The sequence below is a fragment of the Dendrobates tinctorius genome, unplaced genomic scaffold (assembly GCF_039654945.1).
Source record: "Dendrobates tinctorius isolate UK_male_01 unplaced genomic scaffold, ASM3965494v1 ptg000156l, whole genome shotgun sequence".
Taxonomy (NCBI): Eukaryota; Metazoa; Chordata; class Amphibia; order Anura; family Dendrobatidae; genus Dendrobates; species Dendrobates tinctorius.
The window spans coordinates 4,631,622-4,652,632 of NW_027361823.1; the positions used below are offsets into that span (position 1 = coordinate 4,631,622).

The window sequence follows — 21,011 nt, forward strand, 5'->3', positions numbered from 1 at the left end:
GACGCAATGCAACCATACGTTAACGCGATCGCAAAACTACAGAGGGGCTCATCGTTAGCGCAGCCGTTTAACGGATCCGTTACATGCATTGCCCTAACGCGATGTGAACTCGGCCTAACCGACATCTGACGTATTATTACGCCGATGTCGGTATCACTGCCTTTGATGAGGGCTCGGGCGCTGAGCCCACGTCTTTCCCGGGATTTTGAACAACTGCCATGTGCCCGCAATAGCCACGGGTGGAATCGCAATCCACCTGCAGCTATTAACTATAATAATAATAATAATCTTTATTTATATAGCGCCAACATATTCCGCAGCGCTTTACAGTTGAACAGTTTCAAACACAACAGTCATAAGTAACAACGTTAACAATACAATAATTAAAGCGAAATAAGACGACCCTGCTCGTGGAGCTTACAATCTACAATGAGGTGGGGGGGATACAAAGCACAGATTTGTATTTACAATGATGTATTTACAATGACGGTCCAGACATCTTCAGGGGGTGGGGGTTAGATGGAGATAGTGAATGGGCTACACACACACAAACATGACTTTGATTACTGAATGTGATAGGCCGCTCTGAACAAATGTGTTTTGAGCGAGCGCCTAAAACTATGCAAATTGTGGATGGTCCTAATATTTTGGGGTAGAGCATTCCAGAGGATTGGCGCAGCACGGGAGAAGTCTTGGAGTCGGGAGTGGGAGGTACGGATTAGGGCAGAGGTTAGTCGAAAGTCATTTGCAGAGCGCAGCGGTCGGTTAGGCCGATAGACAGAAATGAGGGAGGAGATGTAAGGGGGTGCCGCACTGTGGAGACTAGTAAAATGCCGCTATCAAATGCTGACCGTGGCATTCAAATGGCGCATCGGGCCGGAAGTCCGTACACTGGTGACCCGCGTCATGTGATCATGGGTCACCGGTGTGTCAGTATGACAACCGAAGGTCTCCTGGAGACGTCTATGGTTGTCAGTGCCAGATTGATAAAAGCGCCACCCAGTGGTCGGCATTCATAGCAAGTGAGTAATTCAGCTACATAGAGGCGATCTGATCATCGCCTGTACGTAGCAGAGCCGCTTGTGTTGTGCCAGCTTCTAGTCTCCTATGGAGACTATTAAAGCATGTCAAAAGTAAAAAAAAAGTTTTTTAAAATATAAAAAAATTAAAAAGTTCAAATCACTCCCCCTTTCGCCCCATTCAAAATAAAACAATAAAAATAAAATCAAACATGGACATATTTGGTATCGCCGCTTTTAGAATCAAACGATCAAAAAAAAAAGAATCAACCAGATCGCTAAACAGCGTAGTGAGAAAAAAAGGTCAAAACGCCAGAATTACGTTTATTTTGGTTGCTGCGGTATTAAAATGCAATAACGGGCGATCAAAAGATCATATCTGCACAAAAGTGTTATCAATAAAAACATCAGCTCGGCACACAAAAAATAAGCCCTCACCTGACTCGTGATCACAAAAAATGGAGACACTACAGGTCTCGCCAAATGGCGCAATTTTTATTTTTTTTTTTAAGCAAAGTTTTTAATTTATTTATACCACTTAGATGAAAAAAAGAACCTAGACATGTTTGGTGTCTGTGAACTCGTAATGACCTGGAGAATTATAATGGCGGGTCAGTTTTAGCATTTAGTGAATCTAGAAAAAAGCCAAGCAAAAAACAAGTGTGGGATTGCACTTTCTTTGCAATTTCTCTGCACTTGGAATTTTTTTTACCCATTTTCTAGTACATGACATGGTAAAACCAGTGGTGTTGTCCAAAGTACAACTCGGCCCGCAAAAAATAAGCCCTCACATGGCCATATTGATGGAAAAATAAAAAAGTTATGGCACTGGGAAGGAGGGGAGGTGAGCGAAAAACGCAAAAGTTAAGGGGTTAAAGGCGAGCTCATACATTCGGAAATGGAAAATCCAGCTTCAGGCAGTAATTAATAAAAGCAGAACTTTTATTTTAACATATTAAGAATCCATGAAATTCCCAGCATTTTGCGGGGAGCAGGAAACAACATGGCGACGCGTTTCGAACACTGTCTTGGTTCTTCCTCCATGCCTGGCTTTGGGAAAGAATGCAGACAGCAGCCTAAACATGTCACCATGTTGTTTCCTGCTCCCCGAAAAATGCTTGGAATTTCATGGATTCTTAATATGTTCAAATACACTTTCTATTTTCATTAATTACTGCCAGAAGCTGGATCGCAGGATATGGTGAGCTGGCAAAATCTCGACCTTTCTGTGTTCAAACATGACATTGCCACATGCACAGATCCTGTAGAGTGAGCTACAATGGCTCCGCTGCCCACAGATATAACATTCAGACCAAGTCTACACAGCGCCATCAAAGCTTGTTGGCCATGATGTCCTGTAATGAAAGTGTGGTTGTGTTGCGACTGACAAACAGCTACTATTGTAGCACGCGGGGCAGGAGTCCAGCAGTTTGGATTTCTGGTGGGTCCAGTCATCTGCGGGTTGCTGATCGGTCACAGTCACCTTTATGATATAGCATTGTGCTGTATGGGCTCTACCTGATGGGTGAAGGGCTCGTCTCAGGATAGACATCGGTGGCACATTGTAAGATACAGTCTTCACTTCTTATTGGGGTTTTCCCACAAACAAAAGTTTCTTAATCAATAGATCTTGGAATAATAATAAGTTCCACAATTGGATGTGTTTAAAATGTTCCCATGCTGAGAAAATCATATAAATGTGCCTCTGGTATGTACTGGCCGTGTCTGACCGTACAGGTATCCAAGAAGTATCATTTCTCCTGGCGGAGAAGAGACAATTTGCATAATGACTGTGCAGGGACATGGTCTGATCACACCACAGCTCCTGGGCAGGGGAGGAAAAGAGCGTATACAGACAGGACAGCAGGGGATCACAGCTGCACATTCATATGATTATCTCCGCACAGGAACATTTTATTTAAACACATCCAATTGTGGAATTAAATATTATTAAAAAAAACCCTCAATATCAAAATGTTCAGGGTTCAAAGATCAGTATATGCTTTCTGGTTTGGAATTAAATATTATTCCAAAATCTATTGATTAAAATATTGATTGAAATTAACTTTGTTCGTGAGAAATCCCTTTTTTTTACGTTCAACTGAACCCAGGGCTACAAGAGATTAAAATGGTTACTTTTCTTTGGTAAGTGTAATGGGGCCCTCTGTGCTGGATCCTCATCTCTTGGCTAGAATGGAGAGATGTTACAGAATGCCACTCGCCCTGGAAGACATGTCCTGTATCATGCCGACGACTTTTTAATGTGTAATTGCTGGGCAATGGCTGCACAGATGTTAATCAGAGTCCTGTCAATTGGTCATCGCGGAGGTGGACATTCAGCCGCATGCGGTCTCATTGTTAGGCCATGTCACATTTTCAGTTTTTTACCTTAGTATTTGTAAGCCAGGAGTGGGACAATCAGAGGAAAAGTATAATAGAAACTTGTCACCGCTTCTGTATTTTCCACCCTCTCCTTTTTGGCTTGCACATACTGATGTGAAATACTGAACGTGTGAACGTGGCTTTAATGTCATGTCTTCCCATATATTGTAACTTTATACTCCAGGATGACTTTGCAAACCAAGTCCCGCCGCTCGGTGCATCATGGCGGGGCTAATCATTTATATACACCTTCCCACCTGCTTGTTGTCCCTGTGTCTCCACCCCCCCAGCTTCTTTGATTGACAGCTCTGGCTTTATAGTGATAGAGGAGATGTATGGAATCCAAGCACGTGGGAAGGTGTATATAAATGATTGGCCGCCGTGATGCAGCGAGACTTGAGTCTGTGCTTGAGTCCCTTTGATGTCAGTTTCATACGTTCATGATACACGGACTGTGCTTGCACCACAATAGCCAGGAAAACTCCCAAGTCTCTTGAGCTGAGCTAACTATCTTGTATATGCCTATGAGGCTGTTTGCTTATATCAGGAGACTCGGCGGTCTGGCCAGGCATTGTGATGTGAGCACAGGCCATGTTTCAGGAACGTCCAGAACCTGCAGAACTTATTAGGTGGGAACTTTCCATCATTTAGGGATTGTTTAAAAAGACAAACTCTTTAAATGGTTATTCTCATCTTCATATATGGATATTGTTGGATACTTCTGCAATTTACTGCTTATTTAAATTTGTAGCCATTCTTGAAATATTCACACATTTCTTTTGTTTCCAGCTTGTTATCTAAGGGACCGACCTCCACTGCTGCTTAGCTTGTAAGCCCTGTGCTGAAGCCGGGTGGGATTTGAAGATGACATCACACTTCACTGATCCTGGTCAACTTCAAAACAGCGCTTCTAAGCGCCATGGAGTTAGAGCTTGTAAGCACTGTGCAGCTTCGACCACTCCTGATAGACAGAAGTGAGGGTCGGTCACCTAGGCAGCGAGCTGTATAGAAAAAGAGAGTTTTAATATCTTAAGAGTTGCAATTTAAAGTTTATTAAAATTTATGTCAAAGTGCTTGTTTTTACATGTACTATCCACCTATGAAGATGGAAATAACCCCTTAATGGATTATCCTATCAGTATGCCACCAATCTCTGCCCCATTACACGCTCTTTATTGTTCCAGATGATTGTATAGTTCTTTTTGTACAACATATATTGTTCATGAAAAACAATTGTTAGGCCGGATGAACCGTGTGGATTCACCACGTTCAATACTTTCTATTGGTAAAATTTCTCTTTCAGAGACCCTAGTCTCCACAAGAGAAATTGACATGGTGCGGTCTGGAGAAATGCGCCACATGTCTGTCTCCGCCAGTGATCCGCAAGCCTCTGTGGATGCATAGTGGGCATCAGATTTCTTGAAATCCCATCCACTATGCTGTAACATCTGGTTGCTGCAGGTTGGACGCTGCGCAAGTACACAGCATCCAACCCACAGCGTTTACTGATCGTGTGCACATATCCTTAGTCGTTTCTGGTCAGCGTTTTAAAGGGTATATCCGGGACTTTGAAAAATAAAAAGTAATGTCCTTAAGCACTAACAAGCAGGTAGTTGCTGCCTACCTGCCTGTTGTGCCCAGTGTCGTTCGTTGCCGGCACAGAGCGCACACAGACCGCACCTGCCGGCGATTCTTATGCTTTTACAGCTTTTCCACTCTTCTCTGTTGACATGGTGAGCCTGTCGATGTAATTCTGATTGACAACCAGATCCCCACTGCCTAACTGGGAGTGCCAGCACAACAGGCAGGTAGGTAGCAACTACCTGCCTGTTAGTGCTTAGGCATTTTTTTTTTTTTTTTTTATACAAAGTCCTGGATAGCCACTTTTACGCATAACTCAAGCATTTTGTTATTTTACTTCCGGAGAGATGCCACTAATTTTAAGTTCCCTGCCCCAAGTATTGTATTCACCAGTCACCATCTTCATCTATTATCAGAGCCGCTCCGGTCGCCTTCTGGACGATCCGGAAGTCACTTCTCAATGTCAGTCTATGAGAGCCAGAGTGAGAGTCTCATAGACTTACATTGAGAGCTTGTGACCATTACCTCTGACTGTCAGTCAGAAATTGCGATCACAAGATGGCGGATTGGGACTGGAGTGGCGCTGGGAAGAGCTGAAGATGACAGCTGGTGAGTATAATGCTAGGGTCAGGCAGCTTGCATTAGTAGCACCACTCCAGCTCTTAAATAAAAAAAAACAAAAAAACATTGGAGTGGTGCTTTAATTGAAATAATTAGCAAAATTTAAATACGGTATTTACCACAACTCTATTTTCTGTGTATCAAGGGAAATATATGTTCATACATGTCCATTGTAAGCAGAGAAAATAAACACAATTATTCTTTGTTATGCAAACCAAGAGCAGTATGTGGTCCCTAGAGCACAGGAGGTGAGGAAGCTGTGCCATGGAGGCATTGCTCCTTGTCAGTGACCAGGTCTCTTCTAGTGCTATTTTTGTGCTGCTTTATTTCCTAGGCAGTATGGGTTGTGTGCAGAGAAGGCGCAAACCTTTTTTTGCCTTGCATCCAGAGTCAGAAATACCGTACAGCTCCTTTCTGATTATTAGAATTATTTCTAAATCTTTTTTTTTTTTTTTTTTTTAACCAAGAGAGGATTGGTAGGAGAGATGATCACTTCTAGGGGCCTGATTCATCAGAGCTTTTACATGCAAAAAGCTTTGAAGATGTGCAACATTTTGGTACCACTCAAAGCTGTGCTGAAATATTGCAACTTTTGGTATTCTCACACCATTTTAGCCAAGACCTGACAAAGTGGACAGAGCTGCGACCAGATGGGAGCGTTACAAGTTCCCCTACATTGAGTCCTTGATGAGTGGCGACATTTTTTATGCCACAGTCATAGTACCTCCTCATCACCAGTAAGATTTGTGGCGAGACACAAACCACTTTTCAGACGCCACTGATTTTTTTAAGAGGCATGCACCTCTCATTGAATCTGAAGCATCTAACTCCAGCATGCCTCCACTTTAAGACTGGCAAAATTTTTTAGTTTTTGGAGCAGAGTCTTGGAGGAAGCTTCAAATTCTCCTCAAAACTCATCAAAAACTCCACGAAAAGACTCTGCATGCACTTAAGCCCCCGTCACACATAACGATGTCCCAGCGATCCCACCAACGATCCGACATGGATGGGATCACTGGGACATCGTTAGGCTGATTGCTGGTGAGCTGTCACATAGACAGCCCTTCCAGCAATCAGGACCAGCGACGCTGGTTTCTAATGTAAACGCCAAGTATCAAGGAGCCACGGCTCCTGAATACCCAACGTTTACATTAGAAACCAGCGTCGCTGGTCTCTCGCTGCCACACGCAGCGATGCGCGCTGGGCAGCGGGAGACCAGCGATCGAAAAATGGCCCAGGCTGCTCGAGCATGATCAGCGATAACTGGCAGGGGGGCCGGTCGCTGATTCCCGTCACACACAGCGATCTCGCTGGCGTGTCACAAAATCAGCGATCTCGCTAGCGAGATCGCTGTGTGTGACGGGACCCTTACCCTCACATGGCTTTGGTATTTGAGATTTTTTTTATTCCTTTTTATCTTTGCATATGTAGCTCATTCACATGGCAATGACCTTTGTGTGCTTCCATTAGCGTTTTGCAGTCTACTGGGACATATTTGCAGTGCATTTGCGCTTTTTTAGTATTCGCACAACACTGATGTATAATATGGATTTGTGCCTTAATGCTATTTTCTCCCAAATGACATTTAACAATGCAGGAATGTACATGTATGTATAGGCCATCACATCCAACCCATCGTGACTTTGCTCTGAAGGCACTGCCCATCTACAGATGCAGCTAAGCCCTCCATGGAAGATGTAATTACAGTGTACTGTCACATGAACACTTAGATGTGATGTGGCCCCTCAATTTGCAGTCTTAGTAGAGTTTGTAAATGTAATCATGGCTCATAAAAAGAATGAAAACCCCCAAAAATGTGACCGAACCTTTATTCTGTGTTTCAGAAATATTGCTTTTCTCATATAACTCCTATCATTATTTTTTTTGCACAGAAAATTGTTGTTTGCCAGGACTCGTCCAGAGCAGTTATCAGTATGGCAGAACAAGAGGGAGCAGAGAAGGTCTCTTCAGATGAGCCATCACTAGCACCTTCTGCACCGCAGCCAACGTCACAAGGTGAAGCACAGGCATTTCATTATATTAGTTTATTTAAAATGTAAACTATTGTGGACCTAGTTTGGAGAAGTTATTATTTATTATTATTTATTTATAGTTATTTATTTATAAATTTACCCGAATTTATATTTGTTATTATTTATTTATATATTTATATAAGTTGTGAGTGAATCTGCACACATACCTTGTAGTGCAAAAGTTTTAGGCAGGTGTGAAAAAGAAATGCTGCTCAGTAAGAATGCTTTCAAAAATGGAACTTTTAATAGTTTTTATTTTTATCGTTTAATAAAATTCAAAGTGAGTGAACAAAATCAAATTAATATTTTCTGTGATCACCCTTAAACTTCAAAACCGCATCAAAGCCTCACTTGAAGGTACTTGTTCAGTTTTTCACTGAACTCTGCAGGGAGGTTGTTCCAAGCATCTTGGGAGAACTAACCGCAGATCTTCTGTGGATGTCGCTTGTTCATATCCTTCTGTCTCTTCATGTAATCCCAGACAGACTCGATGATGTAGAGATCAGTGCTCTGGGGGCAACATCATCACTGCCAGGACTCCTTGTTCTTCTTTAAACTGTAGGTAGTTTGTTTTCTCCTACGCCTCATTGGGGGACACAGAGACACTGCGTTTTTTACCGTGTGTACCACTTGGTCTGCCTTACCCAGTGCACAGAGTAATCCGTCATGCACGGACTACGACCCGGACTGTGCCCTGACCTGCGCTCCAATGTCCATCGCCGCCGCTGCTGACGGGTTTCCTGCGTTTAGTACCCCTGAGTGTGCTGCGTCCCTGTCACGGTCGATGGAGTCTCTGACCCAGGCTATAATCTCCCTCCGGGAGGACTCTTTAAGTCAGAAAGCATCCTTACCTCCCGAGGAAGGCTCTGGCGTCGGCCGGGAACCGTCCACCAGCAGGGGCCATTGTTGTGAATTCACTTTCTGGCATACCTCTGGATACTAGTGAAGGTAGTGGAGCTGGTTATATTGATAGAGAGGTTGTGAGTTCTCTTCCCGGGCTCCTTCTGGTGGTTACTGAAGGTAATGGAGCTCATCTAATTAACAGAGGCCTGCTAAATGTATTCAAGTCTCCAGGTCCAGATGAATTACACCCCAGAGTACTGAAGGAGATAGCAGAAGAAATTTTTGAACCCCTCTCCATAATCTTTGAAAATTCTTGGAGAACAGGAGAAGTGCCAGAAGACTGGAGAAGAGCAAATGTTGTTCCTATCTTCAAAAAGGGGAAGAAGGTGGACCCAGGCAACTATAGGCCGGTGAGTCTGACTTCTATACCAGGAAAGATCTTTGAACAAATTATTAAACAACATGTATGTCAATACCTGGATAAGAATGAAGTGATTAAACAGAGTCAGCATGGGTTTGTAACTAATAAGTCATGTCAGACTAATTTAATTTCCTTCTATGATGGTATTACTGATTGGGTGGATCAAGGAAATGCTGTAGATATAGTATATCTTGACTTCAGCAAAGCATTTGACAAAGTCTCTCATACAATCCTTATTGAAAAAATGACTAAGTATGGAATGGACAAGGCAACTGTTAGGTGGATTCATAACTGGCTTAGTGATCGGACCCAAAGAGTGGTCGTAAATGGCTGCACATCCAGTTGGAAGAATGTCTCAAGTGGGGTACCACAGGGCTCTGTCCTGGGCCCTGTATTGTTCAACATCTTTATCAACGATTTAGATGAAGGAATTGAGGGTAAACTGATTAAATTTGCTGATGACACAAAGCTAGGAGGGATAGCTAATACTAGAGAAGAAAGAGAGAGGATTCAAAAAGATTTAAATAAACTGGAGAAGTGGGCAGCAACTAACAGAATGGTTTTTAACAGGGAGAAATGCAAAGTACTACATCTGGGCAATAAAAATGAAAAAAGCATATATAGAATGGGAGGAATAGGGCTAAGTGACAGCACATGTGAAAAAGACTTGGGTATACTAATAGATCACAGACTGAATATGAGTCAACAGTGTGATGCAGCAGCAAAAAAGGCAAATGCAATTCTAGGATGTATTAACAGAAGCATACAGTCTAGATCACGTGAAGTAATTATTTCCCTCTACTCCTCTTTGGTCAGACCTCATCTGGAATATTGTGTCCAATTTTGGGCACCACATTTTAAAAAAGACATCAACAAACTGGAGCAAGTTCAGAAAAGAGCGACCAGAATGGTGACCGGTCTGCAAACCCTGTCTTATGAGGAAAGGTTGCAGGATTTGGGAATGTTTAGTTTGCAAAAGAGAAGACTGAGAGGAGACTTAATAGCTGTCTACAAATATCTAAAGGGCTGTCACATTGTAGAAGGATCAACTTTATTCTCATTTGCACAAGGAAAGACTAGAAGCAATGGGATGAAGCTGAATGGGAGGAGACACAGATTAGATATTAGAAAAAACTTTTTGACAGTTAGAGTGATCAATGAGTGGAACAGGCTGCCACGAGAAGTGGTGAGTTCTCCTTCAATGGAAGTCTTCAAACAGAGGCTGGACAGACATCTAACTGGGATGATTTAGCGAATCCTGCTTTGAGCAGGGGGTTGGACCAGATGGCCCAGGAGGTCCCTTCCAACTCTACGATTCTATGATTCTATGATGACTGGAGATCTGGAGTTTCTGACTGGATTTAAGACAGCCGACTCCCTCTATCCCTGCTGGTGATTTTTCCGTGCCTCCTGAGGTCTTAGTTTCCAGCTCTGTCCCTGCTTGCTCAAGCTAAGTGTTCTTTTGCTATTGTTCACATTTGATTTGGTTTTGTCTATTTCAGTTTTGTGTGGTCAGCCAGCCCCGGCTGGGGCTGTGCTGAATTTCCATCCTTATGTTACTGTTTGTGCCAGTTTGTTTTTGTCCCTTATTAGATTGGCCTCTTTTTGCTTTGCTTTCAGAATATACCAGAGTGCTGATACTGTGGGCGAAGTCTAGTGACTTCAGTATTTTTTCTATCAGACGTATTGGTCATTTTTTGCAGGGTTTTTGCGTGATTGCAGACAGTCTTTCCTGTCCTGTCTAGTTAGTGTGGGCCCCATCGTTTGCTCAGTCTATTTTCCTACCTGCGTTTGTGTTTTCATCTTGTCTCACCGACAATATATGTTGGGGGGCTATCTATTCCTTTGGGGTCTGCTCTGGGGCAGTTTAGATTTCCCCTTTCTTGCTTTAGGCTTATTTAGTTCTCCGGCTGTGCCGAGGCGTCTAGGATCATCGTAGGTACGCTCCACGGCTACTGCTAGTTTTGTGGATAGGATCAGGGGTCTGCAATCTGCTTAGTTACCAACCTCTCTGGTTTTCTGTGTCTTAGCTTGGTCTTGCTTTCCTCCTCAGTGACCCAATCATAACAGGCCATACTCTTCCAAGGGATAGTCAGGTCTCTAGAAAGCGGACCCATGACGCGTCCCCTAGTCACGTTCGCACCTCAGAATCGGTGACTCCTGTCTCTCGCTTGCCCTCTCCTGAGGGCACGACTCTGAATTTGAATGACACGTCAGCCCCTCAGAATCCCCCAACTGATCAAGAGTCGCTTGATTCTCTTATAGAATCAGTCAACAGGATTCTGAGGTTGGATGAGGAAAATATTCCCGCTCCAGCACACCCTCATTTAAGAAAACCTAGCGTGTGCGCAGGGATTTTACCGTGAGTACACCAAAATCCCTATTTTCTCTATCCCCCATGATGGCACCACGGAGAGAGGGGATCCGCCCCACGGGGACTGGAAGCCTACAGATAAAAAGGTGGTACCTCTCTCCCGCATCAGTTGGTTTCCTGTCCCCATAGGGAACTTACGGACTCGCCAGTCGTCGTTGGATGCCGGGGCCAGCCAGTCCGGAGGTTGACAGCGGCGGTTCCCTGTCCCGGCTGGGGTGGTAACCCGAGGCGCCACCGCTGGAAGGTCATCGGGCCTCCAGTGGATGTGGGGGGTTATGCGGCAGAAGCGCTGCTGAAGACCGCCTCCCCCAGGAATCTCCGCTCCTGGCACAGCGGGCGGGGAAGCTGCCGGTGGAGTCGGGCCGCCGCAATGCATCTCTGGGGAGCGGCGGCGCGGCCTGCTGACATCGCCACCGCCGCAATGCACCTCAGGGAACCGGCATCTCAGAGCGAACGCACGGGGGGGGCGGAGCCGATGACGTCAGATGCCGGGTGCGCACAAAGCATCTCTGGGAGCCCGGAGTGCCGGGAGGCAGAGGCAGGGGCGGCGCGCACCTGGAGGCAGGGGAGAAAGGAAAAAAAAGAGACGCTCCCCCACGAGGCACTGACCGGGAGGGGAGCGAGGATATAAAAAATAAAAAATCGCTGCATCTCCTGGAAGCATGAGTGTGCCTCCAGAGCAGCAATCGCAGCTGGACATGTCCTTCGACACAGGGCACCAGCGGCAACCGCGCCAGTCACTGCAACAGCAGAAACGCCGTAAGAAGGATCCCAAGGACCAGGCACAGCAGCAGCCGCCGCTCAGGGTCCAGGCGCAGCAAGGAGTCCAGTGGGGCAGTGACCCCAAAAGACAAAGCGTCGGCAGACCCGGTGGTCCCTCCAGATCCGGTATCCTTCTTTGGCTTGGTGGGTAAGTGGACTACGTGAATGTACAAGCTGTAACTAGGGCCTCCCTCTCTTTTAGGGGAAGAATTGCACACAGAAGGCCAACCACAAGATTTGCCCACTTTGCAAAGAGGAGCTTCCCACGGGGTGAGGGAAAAGGCTCTGCCAAGCGTGCATTGATCACACGATTTGTAAAGAATCTCCAAGGTTCGCCTCCGACCTTAAGGCCCTGATTAAACACCAGGTAGAAGACACCGTGAAAACCCTCCAGGGAGAAAGCAAAAAACATAGGAAAGCTAAAACCAGGGACCCGAGTCAGACCTTAGCGATAGGGAGAGCGAACCTTCAACGTTAAACTCGGACAGTTCAGCATCCGACTCTTCATCCTTCGAAAGAAGGAGGGGGTCGCAGCTGTTTCCCTATCGAAGAAACGGATAGTTTAGTGAAAGAAATTACAACAACTATGGGGTTGGTAGACACCAGACCCAAAAGAACTATCCAAGATGCTATGTTCAGTGGGTTGGAACAAAAGAAGAGAAGATCATTCCCCATGAACGAGAAAATGCAAGCTCCAATTCAGAGAGAATGGAAAAGGCCGGAAAAAAAGGGCCTCCTGACTCCAAAAAGGAAATATCCCTTTGAAGACCCAAGCTGTTCTTGGGAAAAAGCGCCAAAAGTGGATGTAGCGATGGCAAAAGCCTCAAAAAAATTTCCCCTGCCGTTTGAGGATATGGGAACAATAAAAGACCCCATGGACAAAAAAGCGGAAACATTCCTAAAAGGTTCCTGGGAGGCAGCCGGAGAAGGACTGAAGCCCGCCATAGCTGCCACATGCACCGCTAGAGCCTTAATGGTGTGGCTATATCAGTTGGAGGGCCAGCTGAAAGACAAAACCCCAAGAGGCACGATTTTAGACTCAGTCCCATTGATGAGAGGAGCGGCGGCCTTTCTGGAGGATGCATCCGCAGATTCAATCCGTTGTGCAGACGAAATCCAAACTCTGCTCCATTCCCTGTGAAGGCGAATTTCTTTTCGGCCCCACGCTGGATGATATCCTGGACAAAGCGGGGGATAAAAAGAAGTCTTTCCCCAAGAAGTCCAATTTCCCCTTCAAACGGTTTCGGAGCAGGAAATTTATACAGAGAAATCCGCCTATAAACTCCCAGGATAAGTGGGAGGACAGAAGAGGGAAAGGGTTCGTGTTCGGGAAACCAGCAGATAAGAAAAAACTCCAATGAAGGTGTCTCCCAGGTAGGAGGAAGATTGTGCCACTTCTTCCCAGTCTGGGAAAATATATCAAACAGTTCCTGGATCTTAATCCCTTTCTGTCATGTGGCGTACTATCCCGTCCATGTGCCCTGGGACTTAATTCCCAGGGACGGGATAGTACGTCACAGCGATCAGCGGCGCCCACGTGGTGAGCACTGCTCATCGCGGCCGGGTGTCAGCTGATTATCACAGCTGACACCTGGCACAATGTGTCAGGGGCGGTCAGTGCAATAGCGCGCGATCAAAAAGACGCATATAAATATCCATGGTACCGCTGAAAACGTCATCTTGTCCTGCAAAAAATGAGCTGCCATACAGCATCATCAGCGAAAAAATAAAAGTTATAGCTCGCAGAATAAAGCGATGCAAAAATAATTATTTTTTATATAAAATTGTTTTCATTGCATAAAAGCGCCAAAACATAAAAAAAGACCTACATGAGGTATCGCTGTAACCGTACTGACTCGAAGAATAAAAGGGCTTTATCAATTTTACTGCAGGCGGAACGGTGTAAACGCACCCCCCAAAAGAAATTCATGAAACGCTGGTTTTTGTTCATTCTGCGTCCCAAAAATCGGAATAAAAAGCGATCAAAAGATGTCACATGCCCGAAAATGATACCAATAAAAACGTCAACTCGTCCCGCAAAAAATAAGACCTCACATGACTCGGTGGGTCAAAATATGGAAAAATTAGAGCTCTCAATAAGTGGTGATGCAAAAACTATTTTTACAATAAAAAGCGTCTTTTAGCGTATGACAGCTGCCAAAAATAAAAACCCACTATAAATAGTAAATCAAACCCCCCGTTATCACCCCATTAGTTAGGGAAAAATAATAAAATTAAAAGAAAATTTATTTATTTCCATTTTCCCATTAGGGTTAGGGGTGTGTTGGGGTTAGGGTTGGAGTTATAATTGGGGGGTTTCCACTGTTTGGGCACATCAGGTGCTCTCTAAACGCAGCATGGCGTCTGATCTCCATTCCAGCCAATTCTGCGTTGAAAAAGTCAAATGGTGCTCCTTCCCTTCCAAGCTCTGCCATGCGCCCAAACAGTGTTTTACCCCCACATATGGGGTATCAGCCTACTCAGGACAAATTGCAAAACAACTTTTGGGGTCCAATTTCTCCTGTTACCTTTAGGAAAATAAAAAATTGGGGGGCAAAATTATCATTTTTGTGGAAAAAAATGATTTTTTTATTTTCACACCCGGGTGTTATAAACTTCTGTGAAGCACTTGGGGGTTCAAAGTGCTCACCACACATCTAGATAAGTTCCTTAGGGGGTCTAGTTTCCAAAATGGTGTAACTTGTGGGGAGTTTCAATAGTTTAGGCACATCAGGGGCTCTCCAAACGCACATGACACCCGCAGACCATTCCATCAAAGTCTGCATTCCAAAACGTCACTACTTCCCTTCCGAGCCCCGATGTGTGCCGATACAGTAGTTTTCTCCCACATATGATGTATCAGCGTACTCAGGACAAATTGGACAACAACTTTTGGGGTCCATTTTCTCCTGTTACCCTTGGGAAAATAAAAAAATTGGGGATTAAATGATCATGTTTGTGGAAAAAATAAGATTTTTCTATTTTCACGCCGTGCGTTATAAATTTCTGTGAAGCCCTTGGGGGTTCAAGTGCTCACCACACATCAAGATAAGTTCCTTAGGGGGTCTAGTTTCCAAAATGGGGTCTCTTGTGGGGGGTTTCCACTGTTTAGGTACATAAGGTGCTTTCCGAACGCAACATGGTGTCCGATCTCAATTACAGCCAAAAACGTCAAATGGCGCTGCTTCCCTTCCGAACTCTGCCATGCGCCCAAATAGTGGTATACCCCCACATGTGGGGTATCAGCGTACTCAGGACAAATTTCACAATAACTTTTAGGGTCCTGTTGCCCTTGGAAAAATAAGAATTGAGGGTGAAAAGATCATTTATGAGGAAATAATGATTTTTTTTAATTGTACGGCTGTAAGTTATAAACTTCTGTGAAGCCCTTGGGGGTTCAAAGTTCTCACCACACATCTAGATAAGTTCCTTGGGGGGTCTAGTTTCCAAAATGGGGTCACTTGTAGGGGGTTTCCACTGTTTAGGTACATCAGGGGCTCTCCAAATGTGACATGGCATCCGATCTGAATTCCAGCCAATTTTGTATTGAAAAAGTGAAACTGCGCTCCTTCCCTTCTGAGCTCTGCCATGCGCCGAAACAGTGGTTCGCCCCCACATATCAGGTATCAGCGTACTCAGGACAAACTACACAATAACTTTTGCAGTCCAATTTCTCCTGTTACCCTTGGTAAAATAAAAAAAAATTGAACCTGAAGTATTTTTTTTTGTGAAAAAAGGTAAATGTTCATTTTTTTTTTATTTTTTTTTTTAAATATTCAAAAAATTCCTGTGACGCACCTGAAGGGTTAATAAACTTCTTGAATGTGGTTTTGAGCACCTTAAGGGGTGCAGTTTTTAGAATGGTGTCACTTTTGGGTATTTTCTATCATTTAGACCCCTCAAAGTGGCTTCAAATGTGATGTGGTCCGTAAAAATAAAATGGTGTTGCAAAAATGAGAAATCGCTGGTCAACTTTTAACCCTTATAACGTCCTAACAAAAAAAAAATTTTGGTTCCAAAATTGTGCTGATGTAAAGTAAACATAAGTAAACGTGTATTTTCGGACAACCGCACCGTAGTCGCTTACTTGAAGCATCAGGGGGGGACAAGATCCCGCCCCCTAAGGGAAGTGACAAAATCAATTTTCCAGTGGGCAGAGGGAAATCTAAGCTCACTGACGGCACTACACATAAAAGGGACAGACAAGATGACGGCAGACTTTCTAAGTCGCACACAACTAAGACAGGGGGAGTGGGAGTTAAACCAGGGAATTTTTGCTCAGATCACGAAGTTATGGGGGAAACCCAGTATAGATCTATTTGCCAACAGAACAAACTGGAAGGTGGAACCCTTCGGGAACCCGGTAGCCCTGGACGCCCTTATGGTTCCCTAGCACTTCCCCCTTGCCTATGCGTTTCCACCAATAGCCCTAATTCCATCAGTTCTGATGAAGATTCGGGAGGACAAGGCAACGGAATATCCCCTTCTGGCCTAGAAGGACGTGGTTCCCTTGGTTGAGGAGGATGCCCATCTCCGACCCTTGGGTCCTTCCGGACATCCCGAACTTGCTCTCGCAGGGCCCGGTACTGCACCCCCAGGTGGAGAGCCTACATATGACGGCCTAGAATTTGAAAGGGCGCCGTTGAGCAACAGGGGGTTCTCCAAAAATTTGGTGTCCACTCTCCTAAGGTGCAGGAAACCGGTAACCAATAAACTGTACGGGAGGATCTGGAGGAAGTTCCTCTCAGTATCAAACACCAGCTCAGGGGGGGAGGTGCCTCTATCAAAAATCTTAGCGTTCCTGCAGAAGGGCTTAGAGCATGGCTTAGCGACCAGCACATTGAAAGTTCAGGTGGCGGCCCTAGGGGCCCTTTACAACTATGACTTGGCAGGGAACCGTTGGGTGGCCAGATTCATCAAAGCAGCCGGTAGATCCAGGCCTATACCTTCCCTAAACACTCCTCCCTGGGATCTAAACTTGGTCCTCTCAGCCCTGTCCAAACCTCCCTTTGAACCGCTAGAAGAGGCTCCACTAAAACTGATTGCACTCAAGACCTCCCTCTTGGTAACCCTGACGTTGGCCCGCAGAATCTGTGATATCCAGGCCCTGTCAGCTTTCCCACTGTTTACTCAGATCCTAGAGGATAGGGTGATACTTAGGACAGACCCAGCCTACCTGCCGAAGGTAGCATCCCGATTCCATAGGACTCAGGAAATCTCCCTCCCCTCCTTTTGCCCCAATTCCAAAAACGGTAGAAGAAGCGTTACACACATTAGATGTGAGGAGATGCCTAATTGAATACCTATTGGCCACCAGGGAGTGTAGAAAGGATAGGTCTCTTTTTGTCTGCTTCCAGGGGCCAAGAAAGGGGCGAAAGGCATCAAAGAGCACGCTGGCGAGGTGGATAAGAGACGTCATCACCTTGTCATACTTGTCGCAGGGGGCGAGCGTCCCAGACAGAATAACAGCCCATTATACAAGAGCGGTGTCGACTTCCTGGGCAGAGAGAGCAGGCGTCTCCATTGAGCAGATATGTAGAGCTGCTACTTGGTCCTCTCCTTCGACTTTCTTTAACCACTATCGGCTGGACCTAGCCACCTCCTCAGATCTAACCTTTGGTAGAAGGGTGCTGGAGGCAGTGGTCCCCACCTAATAATAGTCTGCAATTCTCTCCGTGGTGCCGTCATGGTGGATAGAGAAAAGCGTAGTTACTTACCGTTAACTGTATTTCTCTGAGATCATGACGGCACCCGTATATAACCTCCCTTCACGCGTGGGGTGCGCACTTATTGTAAATATAATTTATTTAATTTCACGTGGGGTCTCCTCTACGCAGTTTAATGATTATAGAAATTTCGTATTTTTTCTTAAGATGGTTGTGTTAGTATTAGCCTGAAGTTCCGTTAATGCTCTGTAAAACAACTGACGCGGGAGAGAGGTACCGCCTTTTTATCTGTAGGTTTCCTGTCCCCGTGGGGCGGATCCCCTCTCTGTGGTGCCGTCATGGGCTCAGAGAAATACCGTTAACGGTAAGTAACTACGATTTTTTTTGTTTTGTTATGGGGTTTTTTAATGATATTGGCTGGGTGTTTGGGGTGGTTGTCCTGTTACATAGTACATTTGGATCAAAACATATATGTGCAAAACACGTATGTCAGTTAATTACCAACATGGCAGACGTTTTTACGTACAGCATACGAAACATGGTGTGAAACAGGCCTTAGACGTGTTCCCATTTTGTGGAAGAAAATAGCGTTGTGAGTAGACCGCTAATTTTCCTATTTTAAGACATTAGACGCAATCTTTAGCTGGCAAATGACATCTACATATGTACATGGCCAATAAGAAATCATGTAAAACTAAATGGCTGCAAAGGTCACTTCAGACCAACTATGGGCGCCTTTCAGGGACACAGCTGACTGTGACACGTCATCCATCTGTAGGGAGGAGGATCCCCACAGAGTGTCCGGGCCGGAACCAAGAGGACCGCCATCTGAGTTCCTAAGGAAACAGTACCTGGGGAACAGAGGAGGAGAGTGGACTGTTGAGAGTGACAGGACAGCAAGGGGAGGGGCTAGTATAAAAGGGACAGGGAGCACGCAGAGGAGTCAGTTGGTGATACGTCAGACACGGAGCAGGAGACGGAGGGGGCATGAGAGAATGGGAAGGACACTGAGGGTATGTGCACACGGTGCGGGTTCTGCTGCGGTTCCGCAGCGTTTCTGCACCTGCGGGTCCGCATCAGATTCTGCTGTGTTGTACAGTACCTTTATTTCCTATGGAAATAAAAAAAAACACTGTGGATTTTTCTGCGCGGTTTACAATCCGCAGCATGTCAATTGTTTGGTGCAGAAACGCTGCAGTTTTACACCTCATCCATTATGAGGTGTAAAACCGCAGGGTAAAACCGCAGGACTTTTGTCCTGCGGATTTACCTGCGGTTTTCTCTACAAAATCTGCACACACCAAAAACTACGTGTGCACATAGCCTGACAGTTGAGAGAAGAGACCAGCAGCAGAGGGTAGATACACAGTGGCCCTCGGTAAGCTCGGTGCCTCTTTCCTGACAGGGGACTGCCTCTTCACCCCAATCCCGGGTTACGATCTGCCCCCGGTCATCCTCGGCCGTTACCGCTGAGCTCGAGCCCTCCGCGGCCTGTCCGCTCCCTCTCCCGCCTGCTGCCATCCCGCTTCAGCCCGCAGTTGCGGCCTGCCCGCTGCCACCCGTGGACGCTGCAGTTTCACTTCAGCCCGTGGTTGCGGCCTGTCTATCACCGCTCACAGCCACCTTCACCCCGATGCAGTCGGCAGTTGGGGCCTGTTCCTCGTCAACAGAGACACTCTGCACACAGCCTCAGGCTGTGCGCGTGGCCAGTAAACCACCACTCTTGAACACTGCGACACAACCCTGCTTGGGGACAGGAGTCCCATTGAACTCGCTAACAAGTGCAACCCCGCTGTTACAACAGGGGGTTACTTCATCTCAGGACTCCATCAGGGCCTGTTGTGCCACAACTCCTCCTGGGCGCTGGAACACCCGAAGACTACTCCAAATCTTCAGCAGCTGGGCCCAGCGGCTGCGACGCCAAGGCAGCCTCATCAAAGACGCCACAGCAGCCTTATCAAAGACGCCAAAGCAGCTTCATCAGCAACGCAGCTTCCACAGAGCCGACGAGGGACGTCAGGACGGATAAGTGACATTATAGAGTATAAGGACCCGTAGACGGCCATACCGTGGCCCCATAGTAACCAGCCTCGGCCGGGTTAGCCATGTTCTTTTCAATTAGTAGCAAAAAAAATCTCATAAATGAGCTATTAAGCATCACAAGAGATCAAAATTGGAGTTTTACAAGCTAAATATTTTATTTAGAATAATTAACAGAGCATAAATGCTAAATGCAAGTTACAGCAGACATAAGCACAATATAATTAGACCAGCACCTTGACAGTTAATAAAGTTTTTATCTGTATAAAACATATAGTTTCTTTGCTTTCCTTTCACAAATAGAATGCATAGTAAACAGCAACCTCCCCATTTACATAATATGTATGCCCAGATAAGGTTTTGCATACAATAAGTGCCCAGAGTAAACTGCTGAATATAAAGTGCATAAGTGCCTTGTATCAATAAGCCTGGCAGCCGTTAAGTGTACACAGAGTAAAAGCTGTCTATACAGATTCCAAAGTGAGATACAAGGGCTGCATTAGAAAGTAACAACTTACATGTGCTGTGTATGTCGCTGTAAGACCTGCCGCCCCTACGTGCGTTATGCCGCAGCTTCCTTTTTGGTTGCTTAGTATAGCCCTAGCGGCTTCAAATTATAAAAGTTTGCTTTTCAAAGTTCAACCAGTCTCACGTCTCGCTACTGCATCCTGCGAACCTGTTGTTACCTACACATCTGCCAAGTTTGTTTTTTTTTTTTTTTCCCCCCCCGTTATTGCCACATAATTGGCATACGTATGTGCCCCTAGGGCCAAGCCGAAATAGATTGCGTCACAACTTCATTAATTCTCCCATCTCTTTTCTAGTTTCTGAAGCTATCCTGTGTTGCAGATTATAAATAAAATATATATATATATATATATATATATATATATATATATATATATATACATTAACCACCCAATGTTTTTTTGCACCGTGGTGCAGTAACTCATGTACTGTAGCCTATCAGTACTTAAAAGGTTATGTTCACATGTTGCTTTTTTCTGCAGCCAAATCCTGCTCACTAGGCAGTAAAAAACGTATTTATAAAAAAAAAAGCAGATTTTGATTTCTGAAATCTGAGCTTTTGCCGATACTGTAAAAATCATCTTTTAATTTGTATTAAGAAAAAACGCTGCAAAAACTCAGTGTGTGACCATAGCATTAACCCCTTAATGATGACCAGGACAATTTTTTTTTTTTAATCTGATATGTCACTGTATGTAGTAATAACTCTGGAATGCTTCAACATATCCCATTGATTTTGAT

At 45.1% G+C, this 21,011-nt stretch overlaps 1 protein-coding gene across 5 annotated transcripts in view; it reads left to right on the forward strand.

Moving 5' to 3' along the window:
* Positions 1-21,011, forward strand: part of BLOC1S2 (biogenesis of lysosomal organelles complex 1 subunit 2) — a 52,306-nt gene that overhangs the window by 894 nt on the left and 30,401 nt on the right. For 3 of the 5 annotated variants that reach the window (XM_073548153.1, XM_073548152.1, XM_073548151.1), the window contains one exon: positions 7,496-7,619. In XM_073548153.1, the coding sequence (XP_073404254.1) occupies positions 7,538-7,619 (82 nt within the window). In that variant the 5' untranslated portion in view covers positions 7,496-7,537. Of the gene's footprint in view, positions 1-4,305; positions 4,336-7,492; positions 7,620-21,011 lie in introns of those variants that run through there. The other 2 variants (XM_073548150.1, XM_073548154.1) reach the window with 2 other exon arrangements.